This window comes from Phyllostomus discolor, chromosome 12 (genome assembly GCF_004126475.2).
Source record: "Phyllostomus discolor isolate MPI-MPIP mPhyDis1 chromosome 12, mPhyDis1.pri.v3, whole genome shotgun sequence".
NCBI lineage: Eukaryota > Metazoa > Chordata > Mammalia > Chiroptera > Phyllostomidae > Phyllostomus > Phyllostomus discolor.
This window is the reverse complement of record NC_040914.2, coordinates 7,620,659-7,646,316: the sequence shown is the minus strand read 5'-3', so window position 1 is coordinate 7,646,316 and position 25,658 is coordinate 7,620,659. Positions and strand designations below refer to the sequence as shown.

At 48.8% G+C, this 25,658-nt stretch overlaps 3 protein-coding genes across 8 annotated transcripts; all 3 read right to left on the bottom strand.

Moving 5' to 3' along the window:
- Window positions 1-744: 744 nt before the first annotated feature.
- RAB4B (RAB4B, member RAS oncogene family) lies at window positions 745-9,089 on the bottom strand. Of its 2 annotated transcripts, none has more exons than XM_028529751.2 (8): window positions 8,902-9,089; window positions 7,567-7,647; window positions 7,173-7,287; window positions 5,739-5,801; window positions 5,494-5,648; window positions 4,336-4,431; window positions 4,118-4,248; window positions 745-1,124 (listed from the first exon to the last, which is right to left on the bottom strand). In XM_028529751.2, exons 1-7 carry the CDS (start codon window positions 8,915-8,917, stop codon window positions 4,133-4,135), a joined length of 642 nt encoding a protein of 213 aa, XP_028385552.1. In that variant the 5' UTR covers window positions 8,918-9,089; the 3' UTR covers window positions 745-1,124; window positions 4,118-4,132. The 2 variants fall into 2 exon arrangements, with proteins under 2 accessions (XP_028385552.1, XP_028385553.1); XM_028529752.2 differs by lacking the exon at window positions 8,902-9,089 and adding an exon at window positions 8,649-8,735.
- A 289-nt stretch (window positions 9,090-9,378) lies between these two features.
- Window positions 9,379-12,889, bottom strand: MIA (MIA SH3 domain containing). 4 transcript variants are annotated; one of them, XM_036011949.1, is made up of 5 exons: window positions 11,972-12,889; window positions 11,045-11,154; window positions 10,826-10,959; window positions 10,244-10,358; window positions 9,379-9,893 (listed from the first exon to the last, which is right to left on the bottom strand). In XM_036011949.1, the coding sequence occupies exons 2-5, from the start codon at window positions 11,091-11,093 to the stop codon at window positions 9,859-9,861; spliced, it is 333 nt and encodes a 110-aa protein (XP_035867842.1). In that variant the 5' UTR covers window positions 11,094-11,154; window positions 11,972-12,889; the 3' UTR covers window positions 9,379-9,858. The 4 variants fall into 4 exon arrangements, with proteins under 4 accessions (XP_035867842.1, XP_035867843.1, XP_035867841.1 ...); XM_036011950.1 differs by having other exon boundaries at window positions 11,045-11,116; XM_036011948.1 differs by lacking the exon at window positions 11,972-12,889 and having other exon boundaries at window positions 11,045-11,965.
- Window positions 12,890-13,954: 1,065 nt separating this feature from the next.
- Window positions 13,955-25,567, bottom strand: SNRPA (small nuclear ribonucleoprotein polypeptide A). Of its 2 annotated transcripts, none has more exons than XM_028530280.2 (7): window positions 25,483-25,567; window positions 24,932-25,026; window positions 21,372-21,544; window positions 19,170-19,349; window positions 17,049-17,222; window positions 16,527-16,615; window positions 13,955-14,329 (listed from the first exon to the last, which is right to left on the bottom strand). In XM_028530280.2, exons 2-7 carry the CDS (start codon window positions 25,002-25,004, stop codon window positions 14,170-14,172), a joined length of 849 nt encoding a protein of 282 aa, XP_028386081.1. In that variant the 5' UTR covers window positions 25,005-25,026; window positions 25,483-25,567; the 3' UTR covers window positions 13,955-14,169. The 2 variants fall into 2 exon arrangements, with proteins under 2 accessions (XP_028386081.1, XP_035867839.1); XM_036011946.1 differs by lacking the exon at window positions 25,483-25,567 and adding an exon at window positions 25,160-25,257 and having other exon boundaries at window positions 14,170-14,329.
- Between the last annotated feature and the right edge of the window lie 91 nt (window positions 25,568-25,658).

The following is a 25,658-nucleotide window of genomic DNA, read 5'->3' as shown; positions in this document are numbered from 1 at the left end:
AGGCTGAGCAGAGATTCAGGCCTCTTGGGTGTGGGTTAAAGCTGATTTGGGGATGACAGAGCAGTTGGGAGTGTCCGGAGGGGACTTCACATGTCCTCAGCCGAGCATTTGGTGTGTGCGGTTCACCCACACAAAGATAACATGCCAGACTCTAGTATGCACGAGAGTCCAGGTTGCACAAAGGCCCACACAGTGCTGAGGGACACACACAGAAAGGGTTCATGGTCACCCACAGGTGTATCAAAGGAGCCAAATTTACATCAAAACACCGAGACCTCAGGTGCATACATGCACACTCACACACACAAGTCAGACACTGCCTGGGCTGTTCAGGCATTAGACCTGCATAAGTATTACGCACAGGCCTGAATTCTTAATTCATGTTGTTTGGTGTCCCAAGCAACACCAGCCTCATGAATACAATCACTGAAAACACAGTCATCACAAACAACAGTGTTATACACACAAACAACACACATGCCTACAGATACCATTAATCATGGCACAAACACAGGGACATCCATGATACACATGCAGGCCTGCAGCGCACATGGTCACAAAATGTGTACACAGAGACAGACTCCCTCTACAACAGGCACCTGAGTCACAGAGTCAGCGTGTACCTCCACACCATGTCCTACCCAGAAACATGGCTCAGAACATCAGGACCCTTGATATTCTTCTATCAGGAACCTCTTCTGCCTCCCCTCCCTCCTGGCCACCCCAACATGATGGAGGCCAAGACACAGGTATAAACAATGCTTTATGGGGGTGGGGTGGGGGGGACAGGCCTCCAGGTAATAAATAACTTGTACTCACAATGGCAGGGCCAGGGGAGCTGGGGCCAAATGGCCTTGGTCTCAGGCTTTGGGAACTCTTTGAGAATGGTTAGGAGTTCAGGGAGGACAGGGGGTAGCCAAGACAGAGGAAGCAGCAGCAGGTACGGATTCCCCCTTCCCCTGTGGCTCAGTCTTGCCCCTCAGCCAGGCCCCACCAGGCAAGGGAAGGAGGAGAGGTGTCCGGGCAGCTTCTGTGGGGCCAGGGCAGGTGAGGGGCTCAGCCTCCAAGGGCCTGGGTCTGGACCCCAGCTGGAAGGACAGGGCTGGTCCTGGAGAACAGGTGAGCTGAAAGAGAAGTGTAAGGTGAACTGGATATAATCTGGCTCTGTCCAGCCTGTGTATCTGTCTCATTTCTGGGTAGCCTTCTGCCCTCCTATCTGTACCTGTCTCTCCATACCTTTCTTTTTCCCCGAGTTTCTACATTATCTGTGTATCTTTCTATTTCTTATCTGCATGTAATTCGTGGCACTCTCTCTTGAGGGTTTCTCCCTGATTGTTTCCCTCAGAGAGCTGTCTCTTTGAGTCTGTCTCCTTGTGTCTAAATATCATATCTCCACATTTGTATCTCTGTGTCCTTCTACGGTCCTGGATCACACTGGGTCCAAGTTTCATCCCAGGGTTTTTCAAACTCAGGAGACACATTGTTAGTGTTTCTTGTTTTGCTGCAGATAGCATTACCTGGGAGCTTCCAGAAATCCTGAAATCACTTCAGAATCTCTGGAGTGAGGCCCAGGCTTCAGCAGCTTTTAAAGCTTTCCAGGTGATTCCAATGTGCATCACTGAACTAGTGGGGTAGGAAATCAGTTTGATGGGCCTTGACCAATGTTTTATTGAAAAAGAATAAAATGGAATACAAAGAAAATATCAGAGTGCATCATATGTAATAATACTGGTCCACAGAAATAGAAAGCAGATGAGCAGGTGCCAAAGGCTGGGGGAAATAGGAGTAACTGTTTAACAGGTGTGAGGTTTCCTTTTGAGGTAATGAAATGTTCTGGAACTATACAGAGGTGATGGTTGTACAATCTTGTGAAAATACTAAATGCCACTTAATGATACACTTTAGATACACTTTAAAATGTCTATATTTATGTTATGTGAATATCCCCCCAATTTTTTAAAAGAATATTGGTGCTAGGAAAACATGTGTATCGGTTTTATATGTGTGTGACTATGAGATTAATGCATATTTCCTCCTGCAGGTGGCAGTCAACAAAGTTTGAAAAAGCATCATCTTATATTTGATTCCCTGAGGGCAAACCCTGAAAACAGACCCTGTGCTAAGCCCTGGAGTTGAAGAGTATACACTCATCCATTTCTGCACAGCCAGAGTCTTTAAATAGATAAAAAGAAGAAAAATAATAAACAGCCCTTGTTTATGAGTCTTTACCAGTGTCAGTCCCTGTTCTAAGCACTTTACATGAATTAACTATTTATCTTCTCTCAACAGCCACAGAAGGCAGGTACTGTTACTGAGGAAACCAAGGCCCAGAAAGGTTAAATGATTTGCCCAGAGTCACCTGGCTACAAGTGACAGGGTTGGAGTTTAAATGCAGACAGTCTGACTCTGGACTCTGTGATCTGTCACACTGTACAAATAATAAATTGTGAGAACACAAAGAGATGGGTCTTGCAAGAGGGAGTGACCCCATTTGGGATAAAAGTTCTTGCAGCAGGAGTCATATTAGCAGAGGCCAGATGATGAGTGGGAGTTGGTGTAAGAAAGGAGGCAGGAGGCCAGGTGCACCCAGTGGAAGCACAGCAGATGGAAAAGCATGGAAGTGAAAAAGAGCACTGCCCAAAGAACTCACCCTGGACTCCTCTCTCTCAAATTCCATGTTCATTCATCAGGAAATCATGTTGGCCCTGCCTTCAAAGCATATTCCAGTATAACCCCTTTTCCCCACAGCCACTCTGGAGCTGCCAGTGGCTGTGAAGGGAAGTGGACATGAAGCACAGAGGGGAGAACTGGGAAGATATTCACACCCCCAGAGAGGTAAGGAAGGGACCAAATCCTGTAGGATCTTGCAAGCCTGTCAAAAAGTTTGAAACAAACAAAGGGCTCTGAAGAGACGGGAGGAGGTTAGCAGGAAAGAGAGGGAAGGAATGGTGTTCCTGGCAGAGGGAACAGAATGAGCAAAGACCCAGAGAAATATAAAGAGCTTCACTGTGGCTGCAGTGGCCTGAGAGGTGGGGAGAGATACAAGTTGAGGCAGGTGAGGGAGGAAGAGGCCAGCCCTACAGAGTCAAATATCAGGCTGAGGAGCCTTAGCTGTGTCCCATGGACCCTGGGAGCCATGAACAGTTTTAAGTAGGGGAGGGACAGGATGGGATGTGCTTTAGAAAGGCCGAGTAGGCCTTTCTAAGAAGGGACAAGACAGGCCAAAGAGAATAGGGAGGATACAGAACTTACCAACATCTCAACACTTCCTCTGCCCCCACCATAGTCCTGTCCACCATTGTCTCTCACTTTGACTTTGCAGTAGCCTCCTCTCTGGTCTCCTAGCAACCACCCCTGACCCCCACAGTACCCCGCTACATGCAGTCAGAGGGACCCTATGAACACCGAATCAGGTCCTATGGCTCCCATCCCACCCAGTGTTTAAGCCAGAGTCTTCCCTGTGGTCCAAAAGGCCATAATTGATCAGCTTGCCTCCACTCCTGACCTCATCTCCTGCTGTACCACCCCCTCGACACACACACTCTACTCCACTCACGTTAGCCTCCTTGGTCTTCCTCACCCATTCGAGGCATGACCCTGCCTCAGGGCCTTTGCACTGGCTGTTCGTTCTGCCTAGAACATTCTTCCCCAGGCCCTCATATGACCCCCTCCCTTACCTCTTTTGAGTCTTTGTTCAAATGTCACCTTATCAGTGAGGCCTTGCCTCATCATCCTGTTCAAAATTCCATTCCTCCACCTCCCACCCCTCCTTGCCCTCCAAAGCTTTTGTCTCCCTAATAACTATGTAATTTACTTATGTATTTGTCTGTCTTCTCCATGAAGGCAGGTACTTTTGTCTGTTTTACTAGTGACTTGAACAGAGCCTGGCACACAGTAGATGCTCAATAAATATTTGATACATTATGAATGGGAGGTCCAGGACAGAGAGCTAGCTACGGGATGGAAAGGACTTCCCTGTGGCTTTAACTCAAGTATTTTTGCAATTTTCTTTCTCCCTGTTTCTCTTGTCATCTTTCCTTTTCTGTCTCTGTCTCTGCTCCACATTTCCCCTTGCCAGGAGACCACCCCTGCAGTCCCTGAGTCCCCAGTATCCCACCTGGCTCCACAGGTCTCAGCAGCCACAGGGCTGAGGGGCCACAGCCTGAGCACTCCGAGGCTGCCGCAGCTGGCGAAGAGAAGCATCACCGTACTGAATGCCTGAGCCCATCCTCTCAGGGTCGAGCTCACCTAGGTGAGAGGGGAGAGGTCAGGACTGGCCTCTTAGAAACCTCTAGCTCCTGCCTTCCATTCCCACTCTGGTCAGTCAGGCCTCACCTGAGTCAATCTTGTTCAGGATAGTGCGGGCACACTTCAGGAAAGCCTCTTCCACGTTCTCCCCTGTAAGAGCGCTAGTTTCCAGGAACATTAGCTCTGGGGGCAGATACTCAGAAGGTCAGGGCCTCAGAATGTCTCCATTCTCCTCTCCAACCATAACCTGCTGCCTCTCACTCTGTTCCTCAAATGTGCCACTTTTGCCTTCATTCCCTGCCTTTGTAGGCACCATTCCTCTGCCATGAATGCCCTTCTCCCCACCTAACTCTTCCTTCATAGTTCTGCTTATACATCTTCTCCTCCAGAAAGTCCTCCCTGACCTCCCAGAATAGGTCAGGTGCCTCCTCAGGGCTCCCATGGGCCCCTGTGTCTCCCCCCGCCTGTGTCCTGACCCCTCTGGGCTGTCGCTGTCTGGAAATGGGCCTGCCCACCTATTCCCCACTAGACTGAGATCTGGGCCCAAGCCTATCTTCATCGCTGTGCCCTCAGCACCAACTAGCAAGGCATAGGTCCACCAAAGTCCACCTATCAGTCATGTGACAAGGCCTCAGAGTAAGTTAAAAGCCAGGATCAAAACCTACATCTTTCTGAGGGTAAAACCTCCTCTAAACCTGGAGGTTGCAAACAAAGAACGTGGACAGAGCCTACACAGGCAGACATCTGGCCAACAAAATGTCTTCAAATGGGTTTGTACTTGCATACCTTTTAACATGAGTGTGAGTCTTGTCCACTCCCCTAATGCCAGAGCCTGCTAACATGAGGTCAACCCCGTCCTATCTCCCTTATTCACCAAACATGCCTGTCCCTTAGGACCATTAGAATTTGCAGTCTCTACCTTAACACCAATACCTTGCACCTCGCCACAGTGGTTGAAACCTTCTTAGCAGCCATCATTATCAAGTACCTGCTCCATCCAAATGGTGCTGAAGGCTTTCCATGAACCATGTCCCTCACCCATCATGCAGGATGAGAGACAGAAACACTGTGAGCCCCACTTTCTAGATGGGGAAACTGAGGACCAGAGCAGTCACATGGTGCACATTTGAATGCACACCTCTAAATGTCCACATTCCCCTGCTGGGCACAGCCATAGAGAGCCAGGAGGTCCATGGACCCAGTGGATTGCCCTCTGTCCCTGCAAGCCCACCATATGGCTCTCACCATTCTCCTGGGCAAAGCGGGAGGCCTCCAGGAAAGTGACCTCACGCTCAGGGTCCAGGTCCTTCTTGTTGCCACAAAGGATGACCACAATGTTGGGGCTGGCCAGTGTGCGGGCATCAGTCAGCCAGGCAGCCAGTGAGTTGTAAGTCTCCCGGCTATGGAGAAGGGAAAAAGAGGGAAATGGGCACAGGAGTGGGGCTGCCCTGGCCCCACCCCACCCCACCCCACCCCTTTCATACACCCACCTGGTAATGTCATACACCAGCAGGGCTCCAGCTGCCCCTCGGTAGTAACTCCGTGTCACTGACCTGTGGGGCCAGGAGGACCCAGTCACCCTGGAGGCTGGGGTCTGTCCCAAGACTGCCCCCCTCTGCGGAGAGAGACTGGTGGTTCGAAGGCCCCCTTTCACTGCTGGCCCATCCCTCCAAACCTGGCATGGTCTGATCTCACTACAGTGCCTCTCTACCTTGCAGTCTGTCTCCCTCAATCTCCATCTCACCTAGTTCTCCATCTGTTTGCCTCTGAGTCTCTCCCTATCTTTGACTCTCTCTGTGTACCTGCTTTCTGTACTTCTTTACTGGTGTGTATGTGTCTTTAAATCTCTATTTCTCTGTCTGACTCTGGCTCTCTCATGTTCACTCTTGGTTTCCCAACCATTCATTCATTCATTCATTCAACATTTTTGGTCATCTCCTCTTTGCCCAGTCCTGGCCAGATGCTATGCAACTACATCTGCTTGTCCCTCTCCTGCTGTGTGGTCCTTTCCCAGTGTGGCCAACTGTTTGTATCTCCCTGTGTCACCATCCTGGGTCCCTCTGGAACTCATGCAATCATTCCACAAGCATTTAATGAGCAGTTACTGCAAACCCAGTTCATGTCAAACACCCGTCCTTCCTTTGCCCTCTCCCTGTCTTTGGCCTCTGTGCACCTCACATAGTGGACTAACACATGACTATTAACTTAGCAGCTCTTCTTCATGGATTATATTCCCTTATTCTTCTCTATCTGTTGCTCAGACTCAGGGTTTCTATGTGTCTATCACCTTTTCCCCAGACATTTCCTGAGACATTCTGTGCACTGAGCCCTACTCCTTTCTCTCCCCTGCCCACCAACACAGAAAGATTTCTCCATCTCTCTGCTACATCTGTTCACTTCTCCATCTCTGTCTCTGTCCTCTGTTTCCTTGTCTCCTTTTTCTTTATCTTCTTCTCTCTCAGTCTTTGTCTCTCCTTCTTTTTCATGTGTTCCATGCTCTTAGTCACTCTCTTTCCATCTCTACATTCTCATGCCCACCCCAAGTGTGTCTTTCTTTTCATACATGGTCTCTCTCCCTGGGCACAAGTCTCCCTCCATCCCTCCAGCCATGTGGCTCTAACTACCATAGACTCTCTGTGGCCTGTTAGTCTCTTTCTGGCTCTCTCACTCTTCATTATGCTTCTTTCTCCGTCTCTTTTCCTCTTTCTATCTCTGTCATACTCTCTCCAGGATTCCTTCTTTCTTTGGATATAAGTGCCTGCTACTCAGTTTCTGCCTCTCTCCCTCTGCCTTGCCTGCTCTCTGTGTCTCCTTGCTCCCACTGTTCAGCCTCCAAGTGTCTCTGCACACCTCTCTCTCCCATTTTCTCTCCTCTTTCCTCCCTCCCCCAATCCTCTCTCTCCTTGAAAGCCCAACCCACTTACCGAAACCGCTCTTGGCCAGCCGTGTCCCAAATCTGTAGTTTCACAGTCTTCCCTCCCACATTGACTACCCGAGATCCAAATTCCACACCGATCGTGTGGTTGGAGTCCTGTTTGACTGGGAGTGGGAGGGCAAAAAGAGGCAGTACAGAGGCTCAGAGGATTCCCTGTCCTCCAAGGCCTCCTCACCATATACAACCCCATTCTCATTGCTGGGGTGACTGAGGCTTAAGGAGGATCTGACATAGAGCATATACCATGGCAAGGACCAGACAGCCAGCACTGAAGTTGTACCTGCAGCCAGCCCTGCCCCTGCCCACCCCAACCGCTGCCCACTTGCCCACACCATGCCCATGCCCACTGTTCAGTACTCCCAGGATCACTCCCAGACACTCACATTTATTCTCAATGAACTGATGAAGAAGACATGATTTGCCAGTTCCTGCACTGCCAATCACCAGGAATTTGAAGAGGAAGTCTGAGCAAATGGAGCCAAAATCAGGAAAACCCAGGCAAAGAGAAAGATACAAGAGAAAATACAGAAACCAAGAGGCTATCAGAATTACAGGGAGCGAAACAGACGCCGTCAGAAACAAAGCAGTACATAACAAACAGCAACAGATAATTCTTATATAATGCTTACAATTTACCAGCCATAGTTCTAAAGTTCTTTACCTACATCAATAGCTCACTTAATCCTCAGGAAAACTCTATGAGGGAGATGCACCGATTATTATCCTCATTTTCCAGATGAGGAAACTGAGGCCAGAAAAGTTAACTGACTTGCCCAAGGCCCCACAGCTAGGCAGAGCTGGAATTCAAACCCAGGCCAACTGATTAGAGTCCAAGATCTTAGCTATTACATTGCTAAGGCCTCTTTTATTGAGGACTACACGGAGGATAAATGCAGACAACTGTAATTGAACAATAATTTTTTTAAAGGACTACAATCTTGCCCTTGCCCCTCACAGCTTCACCTCCTACCACTCTCTAACTTATTTACTCCACTCTAGCCTCTGGCTTTCAGTCTATTCCCTGAAGATGACAAGCTAGTTCCCACCTCAGGGTCTTTGCATTTGTTCCCTATGCTTTTCTCTCTTTTCTGAATGAACGTAGCTCCCTCTGACGGCTAAACTAGTGCTCTTTCTACCGCACCCTGTCCTCCCACCTCCTATCCATCCATTGTGATTTTCCAATTCTAAATCCCTCCTTCCCCTCCCTCTATCCAAGGCCCCTTTCCAATTCTCAAGCTTAAGTCCCACCCCTTGCTGTTGCCACTAGTCCCACCTTCTAATTCAAGGACAACTGATCCCCAACCCTATTCCAGACCTCTCAACCATAGCACTCCCAGAGCCCAGATCATCCCTTCAGGCGTCCCTCAGCCCATAAAATTACAGTCCTGCCATTCAGTCAGCTCCGCCCCATCCACGCAGGCTCCGCCCCGACATATTAAGGCCCACCCTCTTACTAAATGCCTACCCTGGTCCATCATGACTGACTCCTTCAAATCCCGCCCCAAACTATTAAACCCACGACCAGATCCTCAGTCTCCGCCAAAATCGATTAAGTTCAGCATCAGACCCACTAAGCCCCTCCCAGCATCCACCAGGCCCTACCCCATAATACCAGACCCCGCCCCCTAGCATAAAGTCCCGCCCCATTTCCACAGGCCGCATCCTTCCTGGGCCCAGACACCAGACCCCGCACCCCAGCTTCGGCCCACCGCCCTCACCATATGTTTCGGCCATGACTCGGTCGCGGCCGCTTAGGGCCGCAATATGGCGCCGCAGCCAAGCCTGCTTCTCAGTTAGCAGCCGCTCCACTCCGGCTGCAGCCCCGGCTCCTTCCTACTCCCGGGGCCCGGGCCGCCACTTCCGCCTCCACCCGTCCCTGGCACTACCCGCTAGGCCTGCGGGATACCCGGCCACGCTTCGCAAAGGCAGGGATTGGTGGACTTGGCGGCCAGGGGGTGGGACAAAAGGCACAGATTGGCGGTGTGAGGGAACCAGCCGAAAGGGGCGGGACTAAGGTGAGCGACTGGCGGAGCAAGTGGGAAGGGGCGGTGCAGAGACGCTTAGCGGAGCAGAGAAACGGATTTGGTTGAGTCCGGGGACAGAGTGGACACTCCGCATTGGGTAGCAGCGAACCTGGGGGCGGGCATACAGATGCAAAGAGAGGAGGTATGTGCAGAATTGATGAAGAGCCTAGCGAGTGCGATTTCTGACCTCAAAGGGAGGACGGATGAAAATTGGTATGATACGCTCAGTTTAACAACCTCCCACCTCCCTTTGCAGATAATCTTACAAGAAAATTTTTGCCGTGATTTGTCTTCCTCATGATCTGATTGGCTTATTCCCAATAGTTCCACTGTCTTCCTTTGGTCTTCTAAACATCACAATCCCCTACTGTGCTGTTCAGATTATTGCATCTTCCCAATTCGCTTGTGTGCGATATCTAAATTTAGGAGCCCACCTCTGGAACCCAGGTTAGAGCAGAAGGCATTTAGTCAGTGAAATTCTGCCTAGCAACCATTGACGTTTTTTCCGTCTGTGAGTTGATTGGGTAGATTCAGGAACCCGGGGACCCATTTCCTTTATAGATCCCTACCACAAAGACCACAGAGACTTGCAGTTTGCATTTGGCTGATGTATTTGCATAAAGCTGGGGGAAAAAAACAGCAGGGACGGCGTTAGGCGGAGCTCACTGACAGTAGAAATCCCATTTCTGGAAAAGAGAAAGGAAAAACAGTGGGGACAAAACCAGCAGTCACGCCGGTTTTGGCGTTGACCTAGGACCTAGTTGGCTTTAGCAAAGACTGCAGCTGCAGGGGCCAGGTTTGGCCACATAAACGCTATGCAAAATAGCCCAGAACCCTCTAATCTTACACCTCTCAACTGCAGCAAAACTTAGAAATCACATCCCATTTTGCAGATGAGAAAACTGAGGCAGAGAACTTGTCCCAGTGCACACAGCTAGACTGCCAGGGAGCCAAGGATAGGAGCCTCTTTGCCCCTCACCGAACCCAGGGGTCCTCCCTCCACATCCCTGCCACCCGCCCCCATCCCTCGACACACTCACATCTGTCTTCACATCGATTTTGCCAGGTTTCACGATCTGGTCCTCCCGTACAATGCTACTGGGGAAAAAGCCCAGGCGAGCAGCCAGGTCTCCATAGTAATCTCCCTGAACCTAGGCGGGGGAAAGGGTTAAAAGCCAGGGTCTCAGAAGATAGCAAGCTCCTGCCTGCCTCAGACCTCTAAACTAGCTCTTCGCGATCTCCACAAGTCTGGCTCATCCTTGTCAATTACGTCTCAGCTTAACATTACTTGTTCTGAGGCCTCTCTGACTGCCTGATGTAGTCAGTCACCCAGTTACGCTACATTAATTTTCAAAGATATCACATTTGCTGATATCTTTGATGGCTTCTCTTCTTCCATTAGAATAAAAGGGATTATTCAATAGTGTATCTTTGGTGTCTAAAATGGAACTAGGTACCATAGGAAGTGCCCTATAATTATTGCTAAACAGAGTGAAAATATCACAATAGCACCCCAAACTCTACTTCAGTTCACCCTGATTTTCCCTTTAGGTGGAAAATTAGGGTGTACTCCCACCCTACCCCATACCCTTTCCTCTTCTGTTCTCCCAAGACTCACACTGCCTCCCCAGAAGAGCCGACCCCGGCCCTTCAGCTTGGAAAAGACATACACAACTTGGCCCCTGTGTATGGTCAGGAAACGGCAGTCAGGGGCCACATAGTCCTGAAGGGCCACAGCCATGGAGATGGGGTCTGGAGAAAAATAGACAGGAATGACAGCATCCTCCACACAGGCTGGCAGCCCAAGCCCCCAGCCACCCCAGGCCCCAACTCTTACGGCTGCATTCCTCATCAGCACACAGCTTCCGGTCAGCAAGCTTGGGCATGGGGCGGCCCCCAATACTAGGTCCTAGTAAGGCAGACAGCAAGATGATACCGAGGAACACCCTGGACCAAGTCATCATGGACTATGAGCAAGAGCAACTAAGGCAGAAATGGGGTCTCCAATTTCCTCCTGCCCTCCCTCTCTCCAGCAATACAAGGAAACCTGTGTTCTCAGTCTTGTCCCCGCCCTAAACCAGTCCCATATTTTGCCCATACCACAGAGGTTGCTACCCAGCCTGAACCATTTCAAGGACAGGGTGAGGGCTACCTACCCAAGGAAATGCCCAGATAGAGCCAAAGCTGCTCAGGCCACTCCAAGTGACTGCTACCCCCTCAAGAATTAGTGAGGCCCAGACAGGCAGGCTGATGATATTCAATTCTCTCTTCTCGGTTACCTGGCTTGGTATTTCCTGTGCTGAGGGACAGAACAGACAGCCCTTTGAATGCCAGGAATAGCCCCAGCTCTCAAGTACTGAGTGAATGTTATATGTTGGACCTCAGGCTAGGTGATACCCTGCCATGACTATTTATGCTCACCAGCCACTTCCTGACTGAGTGACCTGGGCTAAGATATATTCTCCTCTTGGAGCCTCATCTTTCTCATCTGTAAAATAGGGACAATAAAAGCTAATCATTATTTATAGTCATTTTTATTATGTATTTTTATTTTACTAATTCAAAGGAATACTTTGCATCACTTCAAGAGGGCCTCTCAAAACCCCATTTTATGTGGAAATGGAAGGAAAGCCTTAAGGAAGTTGTACAAGGTTACAGAGCCAGAAGTGGAGCAGCTAGATTTGGTTCCAGGCCCACACTGAGCTCGGAGTTCAGTTGCCCAAGGTCAGAATGAGAAAGTGGAGGGTTTGAATTCAAGTCTCACCTCTAAAACTGCTTCAAAGAGAGCACCACATGCTGAGATCCTTCTCCTGAGCATCCACCTCTTTTTCTAGGCATTCTTTGCCTCTTGGACAGCAAGTCCAGATTTTTTTAGGGGGGGAGAGAATGAACACACACAGGTTTGGGGAGGGGAAGAACTCACAAAGGGGCATATAAACCATCTCTGCATACCCACACTCAGCACCAAGTACCATGAGAATATTAAACTAAAATGTCAATTCCTCTGAAGGGTCTTTCTGAATCACCCAGTCTGTTGCCCAGCCTTACCCTCTCATCACTCCACAGAATCAGTTTTGATTCTATCAGAACAGTGTTTGAAACTAGCCTGTCTATTCACCACTGCATATCCTATACAAGAACAATATTTAGCATATAAAAGGTACTCAGCAAGTATCTGCTGAATTTACTGAGTGCCTGCTAAGTGCCTGGCAGTGCAGGTGTATGTAGGGAGGAGTGACGGTACAAACAAGACCATAGTACTAACACAGATTTTTCTTTACACAAGAAGACTCTCGAGTGGGTGGGGGAACAGCTAGGGAGCCCCCTATGCAGACAGCAGAAACCAAGATCTGCTGACCTCAGAACCAATGTAGTGGGTAAGATGTTTGCACATGCCATCTGCAATAACACCATGTATTTTAGTGAAAAGGGCAGCCTCTTCCTGTTTCTAATCTTTCAGATCTCACAGGAGAAAAGTCTGCATTTGGTGCTACAAGTCTCATTTCACTGATGTTCTTTAATGGAAGAGCACAGCAGGGACAGGCCTATGCTTACTTAGGCTTGGCAGGAAAAAGCATTGAGTCTGTAACACAGAGTAAAACAGAGTCGGGGTTTTTTGTTTTGGGGTTTTTTTTTTAGATTTTATTTATTTTTAGAGAGGGGAAGGGAGAAACATCAGTGTGTGATTGCCTTTCACGCACCCCCTACTGCGGACCTGGCACACAACCCAGGTGTGTGCCCTGACTGGGAATCCAACCAGCAACCCCCTTTGGTTCACAGGCCAGGACTCAACCCATTAAGCCACACCAGCCAGTGCTTAACACTGTCTTACTGTATTTATTTTTGTGGCTAATTTTCTACTTCTGGCAAACAATTGAATTTTCCCACCCATATGGTACAAGAAAAGGTCTTAAGTAATATAAAATTCTCCATTAGGTGTGTGACAGATGGCTAAGGAAGGTCCCAAGTTCCATCTACCCTTATCCATAGTTTTAGCTGGAAACATAATTATCTAGCCCCAAAGTGCATTTCCCAGGCTCCCCCGCAGCTAAAGCAATGAAGATGAATTTGGGTCTTCTGGCTAGCGGCGGCAGGCAAGAGAGGTCAGCTGTGACTGAAGTGGCCACACTCCTTTACTAGTGTCGGGTCTGTACCTTCCCATGTGTGATGGAATCAGTTTGGGCCTCCTGTTAGCAGCAGCAGTGGCACCTTTCTGAACTCCAGACTGAATGAAGCTCAGTCAGGGGTTACAAACCTGAACTCAAGTGTCTCAAATCTGGAGTGCTGTTCCTACCACCCTTCCAGTGATTTCATGAGCACACAATCCCCTCCCTTCTCCCTAAAGTACCTAGAATGGTTGCTATGGGATTGTTGCTATAACAGAAGGTACTTCTGTGAGGACTAGAAAAAAGTGAAGGGTAATCTCTTCCTTACCACTCTATGTTAGACAATTACAGGAACAAACATACAAGCCCACAAAGTGAATGGTGTGCCATTCCAGGTAGCATTCTTACGTAACAGAAAACCTGCCCAACTGTACAAGGCAGCCTGGATTTCACTTTGCTACACTGGATGCTGACTGAGAGAAAACAGAAATCTGCCAAAGTAGTAAAGGTGACTTCGGCTTGGACAATATTACTACTACATACTCTGTTTTCCCAAGGTTGAGAGGTTCAAAAATTCAGGATATTCTGATATGCAGAAAAGAGAACCATAAAGAACAAGAAAATAAAACGACAAATGGTTGTAAAAAATCAAACATCAAAAAAACACTTTAATTCCAACCTAACAGCACCAGGTGCAATGTCTGGGGACAGACTCTGGGTACAATGCTGTGTGACCACTCACTCACACATGCGGCTCCAAGAAGGCCCCAAAGGGGGACTTACCTTCAGGGGGCCGAGCCAAGGGGAAGAGGGGAGGTCCCAAATAGGGGAGGGGGGCAGGCATGGGGAAAAGGTGCTACTTCTTGGCAAAAGATATCTTCATGGCATTGTTCTGGGTGATCTTGAAGCCCTGTAGGGCATCACGAGCTGCCCCTGCCTGAACCTCATTGTCAAACTCCACAAAGGCGATGTCGTGCCGCCCTGGAACCAGCCGGACCTCCTTGAAGCCAGGGAACCTGAAAGGAGGGGACAGACCGAGAAGATTTACAATCAGCATTTCCCTCTAATGTTGTGGCATCTGGTGGACAGGACAGGACATTTGCAAAACATCCTACAATGCAGAGGACGACCACAATAACAAAGAATTACCTGGCCCAAAATGTATATACCACTAAGTCGAGAAATCCTAATAAAAACAAGTGTATACAATATGAACATTATCACTTAATGAGAAGTTTTAACACAAATACCCACCAACCATAATCTAGGTCATGCTACCAAACACTGCTCTCCCCACCACCTACTCCAACTGTATCCCACCTACCTCTGCTCCAGAAACCACCACCACCCTTTTAGAATTTGCTTTTTCTTTCATCTCCCTCTTCTCATTCCCTAGTCCCTTCCCTAACCATTAGGCAACCACTCTCACCTTGACTGGGTATCCTTTTTTCCATCAGGGTTCTTACAAAATGTTTTGTTCTGTGGACGTGGTAAATGTGTGTGGTATTATGAGGTCTGTCTGGATAAATTCCAGCCATTGTTAATATAACGAGAACTATTTGTGAAACATCAATGTAACCTGGCAGCCAAGGAGAGTGGACTGGAATGTGCATGCATGAACAATGACAACTTCACTGTACTAGCCAGTGTGGGTGGCAGACCCCACTGAATGAGCACGTGCGCTGTGTGGCTGTTGTATTCAAAATAACTGAGTAGAACAACACACCTGTATCAAATTATGCATTAAACTTGAACATTCCTCCACAGAAACTATTTGGATGATTCAGAAGGCCACAGCTATGTACAACTCGTGATTGGCAGCTTCAACAAGACAACACACACTCACGCATCATGTCTTGTGTAGTCTTTTGGTGAAACATCAAATCATCCAGGTGACTCGGCCTCACTACAGCCCAGATTTGGTGCCCTGTGATTTCTGGCTTTTCCCAAAACTAAAGTCACCTTTGAAAGGGGGGAGATTTCAGACTGTTTGTGAGGTTCAGGAAAATAATACAGGGCAGCTGATGGCAACTGGGAGAACTATGTGAGGTCCCAAAGTGCCTACTTCGAAGGGGACCGAGGTATTATTGTCCTATGTATAATGTTTCTTGACTCTTCTTCAATAAATGCCACTATTTTTTTCATATTAAATGGCTGGATACTTTCTGGGCAGACCTCATATTTTTGTTTACCCAGTTTCTCAAATCTCCTCTCAGAACTATTACACCATGCCCGAGGCACTCTCTGTTCCCTCTAACTGCAGCACAGGCACCACGGTGAGGATCACCCTGACCCGAGCAATCCTCCATCATGACCACTGTGAGGAAAGTCCCCTCTACACCCCCTCGGGGCTCATATTAATAATTCCTTTAGTGCCTTTCTGGTAATAACACCCCCCCATGACAACACGCCGCTCCTGAAGGACCTCCTTCTTCCCCTTCCAGAAGAGAAGAGGAAACACAAGCAGCACCTAGTGCAGAGCCCCGGTTCCTACTTCATGGGTGTGAAAGCCCAGGACGCTGTAAAGTCATCACCACTGTCAGCCGTGCACAGACGGTGGATTTGTGTGTTGGCTGCTCCACTGTTCTGTCGGCCTCCAGGAAGAACAGCAAGGCTGGCAGAGGATGCTCCTCCAGAAGGAAGCAGCACTAAAGCACCTACCTGAATCAAGATGAGTGGGCAACCATTCCCATAAACACATTTTGTATTCATACACTATATATTTCTCTAGAATATACAATCAGAAGCAGAGCGAGCAGGTGAAAGCACGCTCCTAATTCACTAAGCAGTGAACAGTTACCCCAAGCAATGCCCATAGGGTATGTGTGCCATTAGCAGAGTATGGGGCTCAAACCTCTCCATCTCCCACACTTGCTGTTTCAGTGTGCTGACTTTTGCTAGTCTGGCCAGTGTTCAATGAGGTCATATAAGTCTTCTTTTACATGTATTTTGCATCCTACAGACCGGAAAGATGAGGCCCTGAGTCTCTCCACCCCTACCCCCATGAGGGTGGAGGATGGCACATACACCCTGGCCACTGCTGACCCCCAACCTCATCACCTCCACACCCCATGGCTGTGGGGTCTGGCCTCAACCTCCTCCTTTCTTGCCTGCAAAGCCTTAGCAGGAGCCAGGCTCCATCAGCAGAATTCTGAGGCCTGTCCCCATGGTGCCACCTCCTGGCCATCGGCCTCTGGCCCCAGCCCCACTTACTGGTTGAAAAGCATGGAGAGCATAAGCTCATTGGTCTCCTCTGGCAGATTGGTGAGGAACAAAATGTGATTTGGTGGGTTTTCTGAAAGCTGTGGGAAAGAGATAGGAGCCCATAAGTCCAGAGGGGGATCTGCAGCCTTCTTATTCTCCTCCTGCAACCCTGCTCAATTGCTTCCTAGCCCCCCACCTCCTGGTACTGCCTGTCTTACCCCGCTCTGCCCCCTCTAGACTGTGAGCCACATGACAGCACTGCTACACCCAGAAGCGGCTGCTTGGCAGAAGTTCAATGAATAAGAATCGAGGTGCTGGCCTCTAGTTCAGCCTCATCCTGACCTTCCGAAGCTCCTCCAACAAACATGCCTGTCACTTGCTGCCCCAGGGCCTCATCTCTATCGCCCAGCAGCAGCTCCTGAGGAAGGCCTGCCCTGACCACCCAACCTACAACAGTGCCCCGACCGGTCGGTCCCCTTTGATTGCCATGTCCAGACTATTTATGAGATCCCAGGGGGACCAGACACTCACAGGCTGAGCAGGTGGCATCTGTCCTGGCATAAGCTGCTGTGGTGGCATGGCGCCCGGTGGGATCTGGCCAGGTGCGAGGCCTGGAGGTGGGATCATGCCAGGGGGTGGCATGTAGGGAGGCTGGCCTGGCATGTGGTGCATGATGCGGGGCGCCTGCGTCATCGGTGGCATGCCCTGCGAAGAAAGGGAGTGCTGGACTGAGTGCAGCGGCCAGCAAGTGGGCGGAAATGTGCTTTCAGAGTCACTAGGAGGCACAGAGAAGAGGTTATTAGAGGAATGAGAAAGGGAGAAAGGCCCAGACAAAGGATACCAAGAAAAACAGATAGAGCAAAGCAGACTCAGGGTCAAGGACATCAAATTAGAAAGTTAAAAAAAAATCTAATATACAAAAAATAGCCAGTATGACCTAACTTTGTTTACAAATATGAGTGAGGAAAAAAACTGGAAAACTTCTAATTATTAACAATTGCTAACTAAAAAGAGTAGAAATAAACACTATAATGAGAACGCTATACTTTTGCTTCTAAAAATAAATTTTAAGGTAAAACCAAAGAAATGGATCCAGAGACCTACAGAGAAAAAAAGAAAGAACAGAAAGCAGAGATGGGCCCCAGCTGGTGTGGCTCAGTGGACTGAGTGCCGGCCTGCAAACCAAGGGTCACTGTTTCAATTCCCAGTCAGGGTACATGCCTGGGTTGTGGGCGAGGTCCCCAGTGGAAAGCACACGAGAGGCACCACACATTGATGTTTTCCTCTCTCTTTCTCCCTCCCTCTCTCCCTCCCCTCCGTCTAAAAATAAATAAATAAAATCTTTAAAAAGAAAGCAGATATGGACAGGGAGGATCAAGGCAGGTATAGAAAGAAATGAGAGGGGCAGCAGTGAGGGGATGAGGAGACAGCCCAGTGGCACACAGCACATACATTGAGGGGATGGAGAGGCCAGAGCGAGAATCACACCTGAACAAAGGTGGACAGAAAGCTGGGTGAAGAGTGGCGACAAGGTAAGAGTGGGGAAGCTGGACAGTAACCTGGACACCATTCCGGATGCCAGTGTGTGAGTCGGCATCAGTGCATGCCTAATTCAGTGAGCCCCAGAGACTTGGGACTGAAGTGGATACGATTCATCCATTTCTTCTTTTGTACATGTTTCTGTATCCTGTTTACAGAACACCCCTACTTTTCATGCCCTCACCAAGGCCACAAAGACATTTTCCTCTACAGCATTTATTGTTTTAGCTGTCACACTCAGATCAATCTCAAATTAACTTATATCTAGTTGAGGTAGAGCTAATTTTTTCCTTATAGACATCCAACTGGCCCAGCATCATTTACTAGGAAAAAAACGCCCTTTTGCCACCAGACTGCAGTGTTAGCTTCATTTGTTGAGTAGGCACACATGCAGAGCTGTGTCTGGACTCTTTCCTGTCCCACTGGTCCATCTTCCTACCCGTGCGCTAATTCCACACCATCCTGGCCACTGTAGCAGCACCCCCCACCCCGATTTATTCTCACTTATCTTGCTTTGCCTTTCCACAGACACGGAGAAACAGATGTCAGTGTCCCCAGGATTCCTGCCAGGGGTCTGATTGGAACTGTGCTGACTTTTCGTCAGTCTGGGAAGAACAGTGGGGAGTTTCTCAGGCCCTCTGCAGAGCCCACCTGCAGTCTCTCTCAGCAGCGTTCTGCAGTTTCAGAGTGGGGGGTGGGGGGTGCTCACACCTTTTGTTGGATTCACCCCTCAGCTATTTTTCGGTTTGCAACCTACTTGTGTATGGCTAACATGTAGAAATAAAACTTTTTTTTCCCCATATTGACCTTATACCTAGCAACCCTGCTAATCAACTAAACTCACTTATTAATCCTAACTGTTGATTAAGTAGCTTCCTCAATTTTCTACACAGAGAGCCAACATCAAGGTCAAGGAGAGAGAAACCAGAGACTGAGACACAGAGAAAGAAAGATCTTAAGAAAAGAGTCTGGCAGGCAGGGACAGGCACCCAATCTACATAAGGAAATAGAAGGGGGAGATGTCTGAAACCCCAAGCAGAGACCCCTCCCCACCCCACCACACAGCCAGGCCTCCTAGCAGAAAAGTGCCTGACGAAGAGGGCCCTAGCTTACCGGGACAGGGCCTGGGACAGCCCCCACTACAGGGGCGGCTGCCCCACCCTGCACAGCCTTCTTGGCTGCTGGGGTCTCCTGGCTCTTGGGCTTCCTCTTCTCCCGCTTACGGTCCCGCTCCACGAAGGTGCCCTTCATCTTGGCAATGATATCCGAGTCAGTCTTAGCATACTGGATGCGCTGCCAAGAGAGAGCCAAAGGGTTCATAGTGGCTATCAGAGCCAATTGCTTGGGTGTAAAAGCAGACCTTACCGGGAGCTCAGTGAGTGATATGAAAGAAATCACTGACCTTCAACATCTGTAAAGTGGGGTTGTGGTATTTCCCACTTCAAAGAAAGACTACAAGGACTACTTTAGTTAAAGTGACCTGAACAGCACCCGACACATGGCTAATTGGCGTTCAATGAGTGGGTTATTAAAATTTTGAAGGGAAAATGGGACAGCCCTGAGCATCAGGCCAAAGGCGGACTCACCAGGCAGCAAGCCAGGACAAGAGCACTTGACAGGGGGTTTCCAGTCATCCCTGCATTTAGTCTCCCAATCTAAACTTCATCCACTCAGCTGTTTGTGGGAACTCAAAAAGCCCTGCCCTCATGGAGCTTCTTCAGTGGGGAAGAAAAGACAAAGATTAAGAAGTGAACTGGAGAAACATTAAGTATTGAATTTTCCAGATAGGGTGTCCAGGAAAGGCCTCAACGAGGTGACAACAGTGTAAAGACAGAGCGTGGGAGCCTTGCAAACATCTAGGGAAAGAGCATGCTAGCAGAGGAAATAGCCATCAAAGAGCTAGGGTTTGTGCAGGGTATTCAAGAAGACCAAGGAGGGCAATGTGGATGAGGAAGAGGAAAGGCATAAGGTCACAGAAGCAACAAGGACCCTGAGGACCATGGGGAGAACTTTGTCTTTTCCTGAGAAAGCCAGGAGCTGTTTGAAGCAGGGGAGTGTTTCACAAAGCGTGCTGTGGCCACTGTATGGATGGAGAACAAACAAACTGTGGGGAGCAGGGGCTGAAGCAGGAGGGCCAGCGGGCAGGCCACTGCCACAGTACTGACAAGGAATGGTGGTGGCTGGGACCAGGTCGGCAGCAGGGGAGGGATGAGAAATAGGCAGCTAGTGGGTGTTTTGAAAGTAGAGTTAACAGGACTCCCTGACAAAATTCACACATACCTAGGTGCTCAATATGGTTCAAGCAGTGACTTGGGAAGAAAAGTGGGGGAAGGTCAACACAGAAAGATTTAGGGTTTATTAGCTCTGACCAGTATGGCTCAGCTGGTTGGGAGTTGTTCCACAAAGTGAAAGGTTACTGGTTTGATTCCCAGTCAGGGCACATGCCTGGGTTGTGGGTTTGGTCCCAGGTCAGGGTGCATACAACCTGGAAGCAATTGATTGATGTTTCTCACCATCAATGTTTCTCTCCCTCTTTCTCCCTCCCTTCCCCTCTCTCTAAAAATAAATAAGTAAAATCTCTTAAAAAAAAAAAAGGGGTTTATGCTTTTTTAAACTTCAAGAGCTAATTCCTATCAACTCCAGAAAGGTCACTGGAGATGTGGCAACTCTGGGCCTACAGACTCAGAGGTGGCAACAGAGGAGTCAAATCAATGGGGATGAGAGGGCTGGAGGCTGCTCTGCTGCCCCAGGGCCCACACTCACCCACCTCCCCCACTGAGGTCACCTGCCTAAGACCTGCAGGCACTGATGCTTTGCTGTCATCTCCCCAAGGAAATTGGTTCAGGGAGGCACCTTTCAAAATCTATTGAAGAAAAGGCCCAAAGAACCAGAGATGTCTGCCAGTGATCTGGCAGAACTGCAGCTCAGGGCAGGGACTTCAAGCCACTCCAGAACTCCAAGGCTGCAGCTCCCCTGGCTGTCCATTTGCCTTGGAACATCTGCAACCCACCCAGTTTGCCCAGCTCTGTGCACTTCTGCATCCCAGCCCTAACCCCCCACCCTGGGCTGTCTCCATCTGCTGACAGCCTCGTCTCTCTCACAGCTTTGTGGGTCTGAGGGGGCAGCACTGGAGGCTTCCTTAGTCACTGTGTGTCCCCCTACGCCAGTACAATGAACAATAAATGCTAAGAAGAGCCAAAAGTCCTGTCCTTATGAGGCTGCATTACAGGTAACAGGAGGTACAGGCCCACTCAGTCTCCGGCAGCACCTCCCACACAAGGGCACGCACATGCCCTCCACACCCACTGTGCTCACCATGGGCTTGTCGTAGAACGGGAAACCCTGCATGGAGCGCAGGGCATTGGTGGCACTGCTGACCTCCTTAAAGATGACAAAGGCCTGGCCCCTCATCTTCAGGCTCCGTGACACCAGGATATCCAGGATCTGGCCAAACTGGGAGAAGATGGCATACAGGGACTTCTTCAGCTCTGCAGTGGGGAACACAGGTCACATGTACAGAGAGCATATTGCAAATTCGAGCAGTTCTTTTCCTTGGAGCACCTGAACTGGGCCTGTGCCATGTGACTCTAGCCAACTTCTCCAACCTCATCTCTCCCTATACTCCACCTCACTGCGGCATCTTCCGTCGCACTGGCCTCCTGACTCTTACCTAGCCCATCATACCAATTACGCCTCAGGATCTCTGCACCAGCCACTCCCTCTACCAGCAACACCTTTCTCCTAATGTATACACAGCTGTCTCCTTCTAGTCATCCAGGTCTCACAGGCCTTCCCTAAACACCGTCTGAAGAAACGGCCTTCACGTCACTCCCCTCCTCATACCCTACTTGCTCTCCTTCCTAGCGTCTTCTACCTGCTGACATCATCTTTGTTTACTTGTTGTCTAGATTTCTTTCTGAAGAGAAACATTTGTTCATCACAATATCTCCATGCTCAGTTCTGATCGCAACACACAAACTTCTCTGAAAATATTTGCATGCATAAAGATACCACTGTTTTATGGGAAGTCACTAAAGACTTCATTTTGGGTCTGGTCTCTTTTTCACCAAGTAAAAACTCCAGAATTTTAAAAAATATTTTATTTACTTCTTTTTAGATGGAGAAGAGGGAAGGGAGAAAGGGAAACATCTACGTGTTTCTCCCTCGAGCGCCACCTACTGGAGACCTGGCCCAGAGCGCAGGCACCAGCCCACTGGACATGAAACCCACCACACCCTTTGATTCACAGGCCATCACTCAAGCCACTGATCCACACCAGCCAGGGGAAAAACTCCCAATTTTTAAAAAATAACATCTCTTGATTTGTAAACAAAACAAAACAAAACAAAAAAAGAGGTCACTAAATTCTCACAACTGCCCCATGAGGTAGCAACTTTAACGGTCCCAATTTGGCTAACATGTAAGCAGGTTTTTAGAGAATTTGTTACTGACCCAGGAGTATCCCAAGGGTTCTGGGAAGCCCCTACAGAGCCAGGACTGGGACAGACCCAAGTGCATCTAAACCTAGAATCACCACACCTCTCTAGTAAACCACCTTACTTGACAGCAGGAACAGAATACAATCTTATGCAAAGTGGGTATCTGAGCTGAAGATACTTGGTGAAAAACATACTAGGTGACAGAAGAAAACAAAATGTGTAGGGGCGGGAGGAATAGAGGGGAAGCAAAAATGTTTTGAAGCAATTAACCAAAAAAAATTCTGATGACATTTCTGGGTTTTATTTCCATTCTCCATCCCTATGAACCCAGTTTGGGCCTCAGTTGCCTCCCTGGACCTGGACCTCTCCACATTTGCCCACCTAGCCCCCTCCCTCCACTGTTGGGAAGATCTTTCACAACTGAGTTCCTTGCCTGGCTCTCCAGGCCCTCAGGACAGAGCTTAACGCCTCACCCAGCCCACAGGCCCCAAGAGCCACCAGTGCACTGCTCACTGGAATCGTCTCTGGAAGTCACAGGCCAGTAGTAGGACTCAGGCACACACACAATTTACTTGTAGTTCCCAGAATGTCCAGGGCTCTTGTCGCTAGACCAATGATATTCAACTTTTCCCATCTCGTGGCACACATAAACTAATTACTACAATTGTGTGACAAACCAAAGAATATGTTTTTTGCCAATCTGATGCCAAAAAAAAAAAATAGGTATAATTTTGATTCATTCACACCAGACAGCTATTGTTGTGTTGGCCATTGTCATTTTTTTTATTTGACAATCTATGAAAAAAAGAGATCAGTGCTCTTGACTACATAGTCAGCAATTGCATGTTTTAAAAATTCTTGCAACTCACCGGTTAAAAAACTGCTACCCTAGACATTTGCATATGCTGGGCCAGGTGAGGAACATTCTTCTCCCTCATTGCGACATAAATACTATATGGAGTGCCAACCTAGGTTATATGTGGATCTTCTACTGCATGGGTGGTCAGTGCCCCTAGCCTGCGTCGTTCAAGGGTCCACTGTACTGCTTCCTCCACCTGGAAATCTTTTCCAAACTATCTCCTTTTCTGTGAAACTCAATTACTCCCTCTTTCTCAGTGCCCAATCTCAGCCCTGTGCTTCCCCTGGCTACTCTGGTTTATCACCATCTCCTAGCAGGTCTCTCATCCTCACTGGACTTGTGGCTCCATGAAAGTAGGACCAGAACTGTCCCAGTCACCAGTGTGTCCCCAGCACCAAAAAGTACTGCCTGAGCAAGATGCCCTAAAAGCACACAGGCAATTTACATGCCTGATTTTGTTTTCAACAGCAAGTTTGTCAGTAACCTCAAACTTAATCCAACAAGCTTCTTTGGTTCTTCCCACAATTTTCCTGAGGTGATAATCAGAGCTAATTGCTGGATATCATAAAAAAGCACCATGCCCTGGCTGGTGTGGCTCAGTGGATTGAGTGCCAGCCTGTGAACCAAAGGGTCACTAGTTCAATTCCCAGTCAGGGCACATGCCTGGTTTGTGGGCCAGGTCCCTAGCATGGGGTGTGCAAGAGGCAACGGATCTATGTATCTCTCGCATGTGGATGTTCCTCTCACCCTCTTTCTCCCTTCCCCTCTCTAAAAATAAAACCTTAAAAAAACAAAACAAAACAGCACCACATGGAGTCTTAGCTAATTTAATCCCCAAAACATCCATACAAATAAGTTAATATGATTTTGCCCAGTTTTTAAATATAGTAAATATAGTTTAATAAAGATAATGACTTGCTGAAGGAAATGAAAAAATGCCTGATGTTAAGAAACAGTTTCTTTAGCAGAATTCCACACTGATGACCTGAACCTCTTTTCTTTGCTGTGTGACCTTGGAGAAGTCACATCACCCCTGAATCTGTGTCCTAATCTGGACCTCTCCACATTTGGATTCCTAATCTGAGGAATTGGAACAAAACCTACTTCCTGCAGGCTTGTTGTGAAAACTTTGAAATTAAACATTTTCATTGTGGGCTATCATTGAAAACACAACACTGACCAAGCCAGTCCCAGTTCTTCCCCTTACAGGCCAGTGAATACACAGACCCATGACAGACCAGAATCATCAGAACTTTGCAGGGTGGAGAGATGAAGCCTAAGGGAAATCAGGCAGGCTCCTCTTGAGAGGACAGCAGATGGGGAAGGCCTCCTGGAGGAGAGGGACTGTGAGCTGAAACCTTTAAGGATGAGCGACTATGACCGGGTTAGTAGACGGAAGATAAAATGAACAGGGGTAGTGTTAAAGTCAAAGGAAGCAACATGTGCAAAGACCGAGGGGTTAACTCTAATATTTTGTCTGGAAGACATGCCCGAGGAAGAGAAGTGGATGCTGGTGATAAACGAGGGGGCCGGCTCGTGTGAGATGGCATGAAGTCTGCACTCCGCTGAGAACTCACCGTCCTTCTTGATCTTCTCATTGAGGTTGTTGATATAAATAGTGTGGTTGGGTCGGGCCTCGGGAACTGCCATGTAGCAAGGTGCTGCGGTAGAACTGAAAGGAAAAAGGTACCTTCAGCCCCGGGTTTCTAAAAATCTTTTATCCGAACGCGGGCTTAAGGGGTTGCTCGGGGATCTTCCTTCCACAAGGAAGTCAGGCAAAGTAGGAAGGAGGGAAAAGGGTCCACAGTTTGGAAAACAAAGCGAACGCAGGACACCAGTTCCCCTCCCGCGTGGTGAGGGAAATCTCCAGAGGTTTACTACGAGTCCCAGGCTGCTCTGAGCGACTTAATAGGTGGAGCGTACTGAGTGGTGATCCCCATTGGCCCACGCGCTCGCAGGGCGGCCAGGAGAAGAACCCGGATGTACGTGCCAGTTGAGAAAAGAGGGCCAATTTTGTGAAGACCTGGCCACGCGCAACGGGAAAACCGTTTCCCCACACAAGGCTGGTAAAGACTCGGGTGCCAGGCGCTCTGCCCGCCCTTGGGCGCCTGCACCCACTATTACTCACCAACACGGACACTGGTCCGAGGACGAGCTCTCAGTACGTTTCCGAATGCCAAGACCGAAGCTCCCGCTCCTGGCTCCGCCTTTATTGTCCTTCAAGCCAATCCCTGCGCGGTAACTTGGTAACTTGACCAATCAGAGTAACCTTTCCCGACTTCGCCAATCAAATCTCGGGCCAGA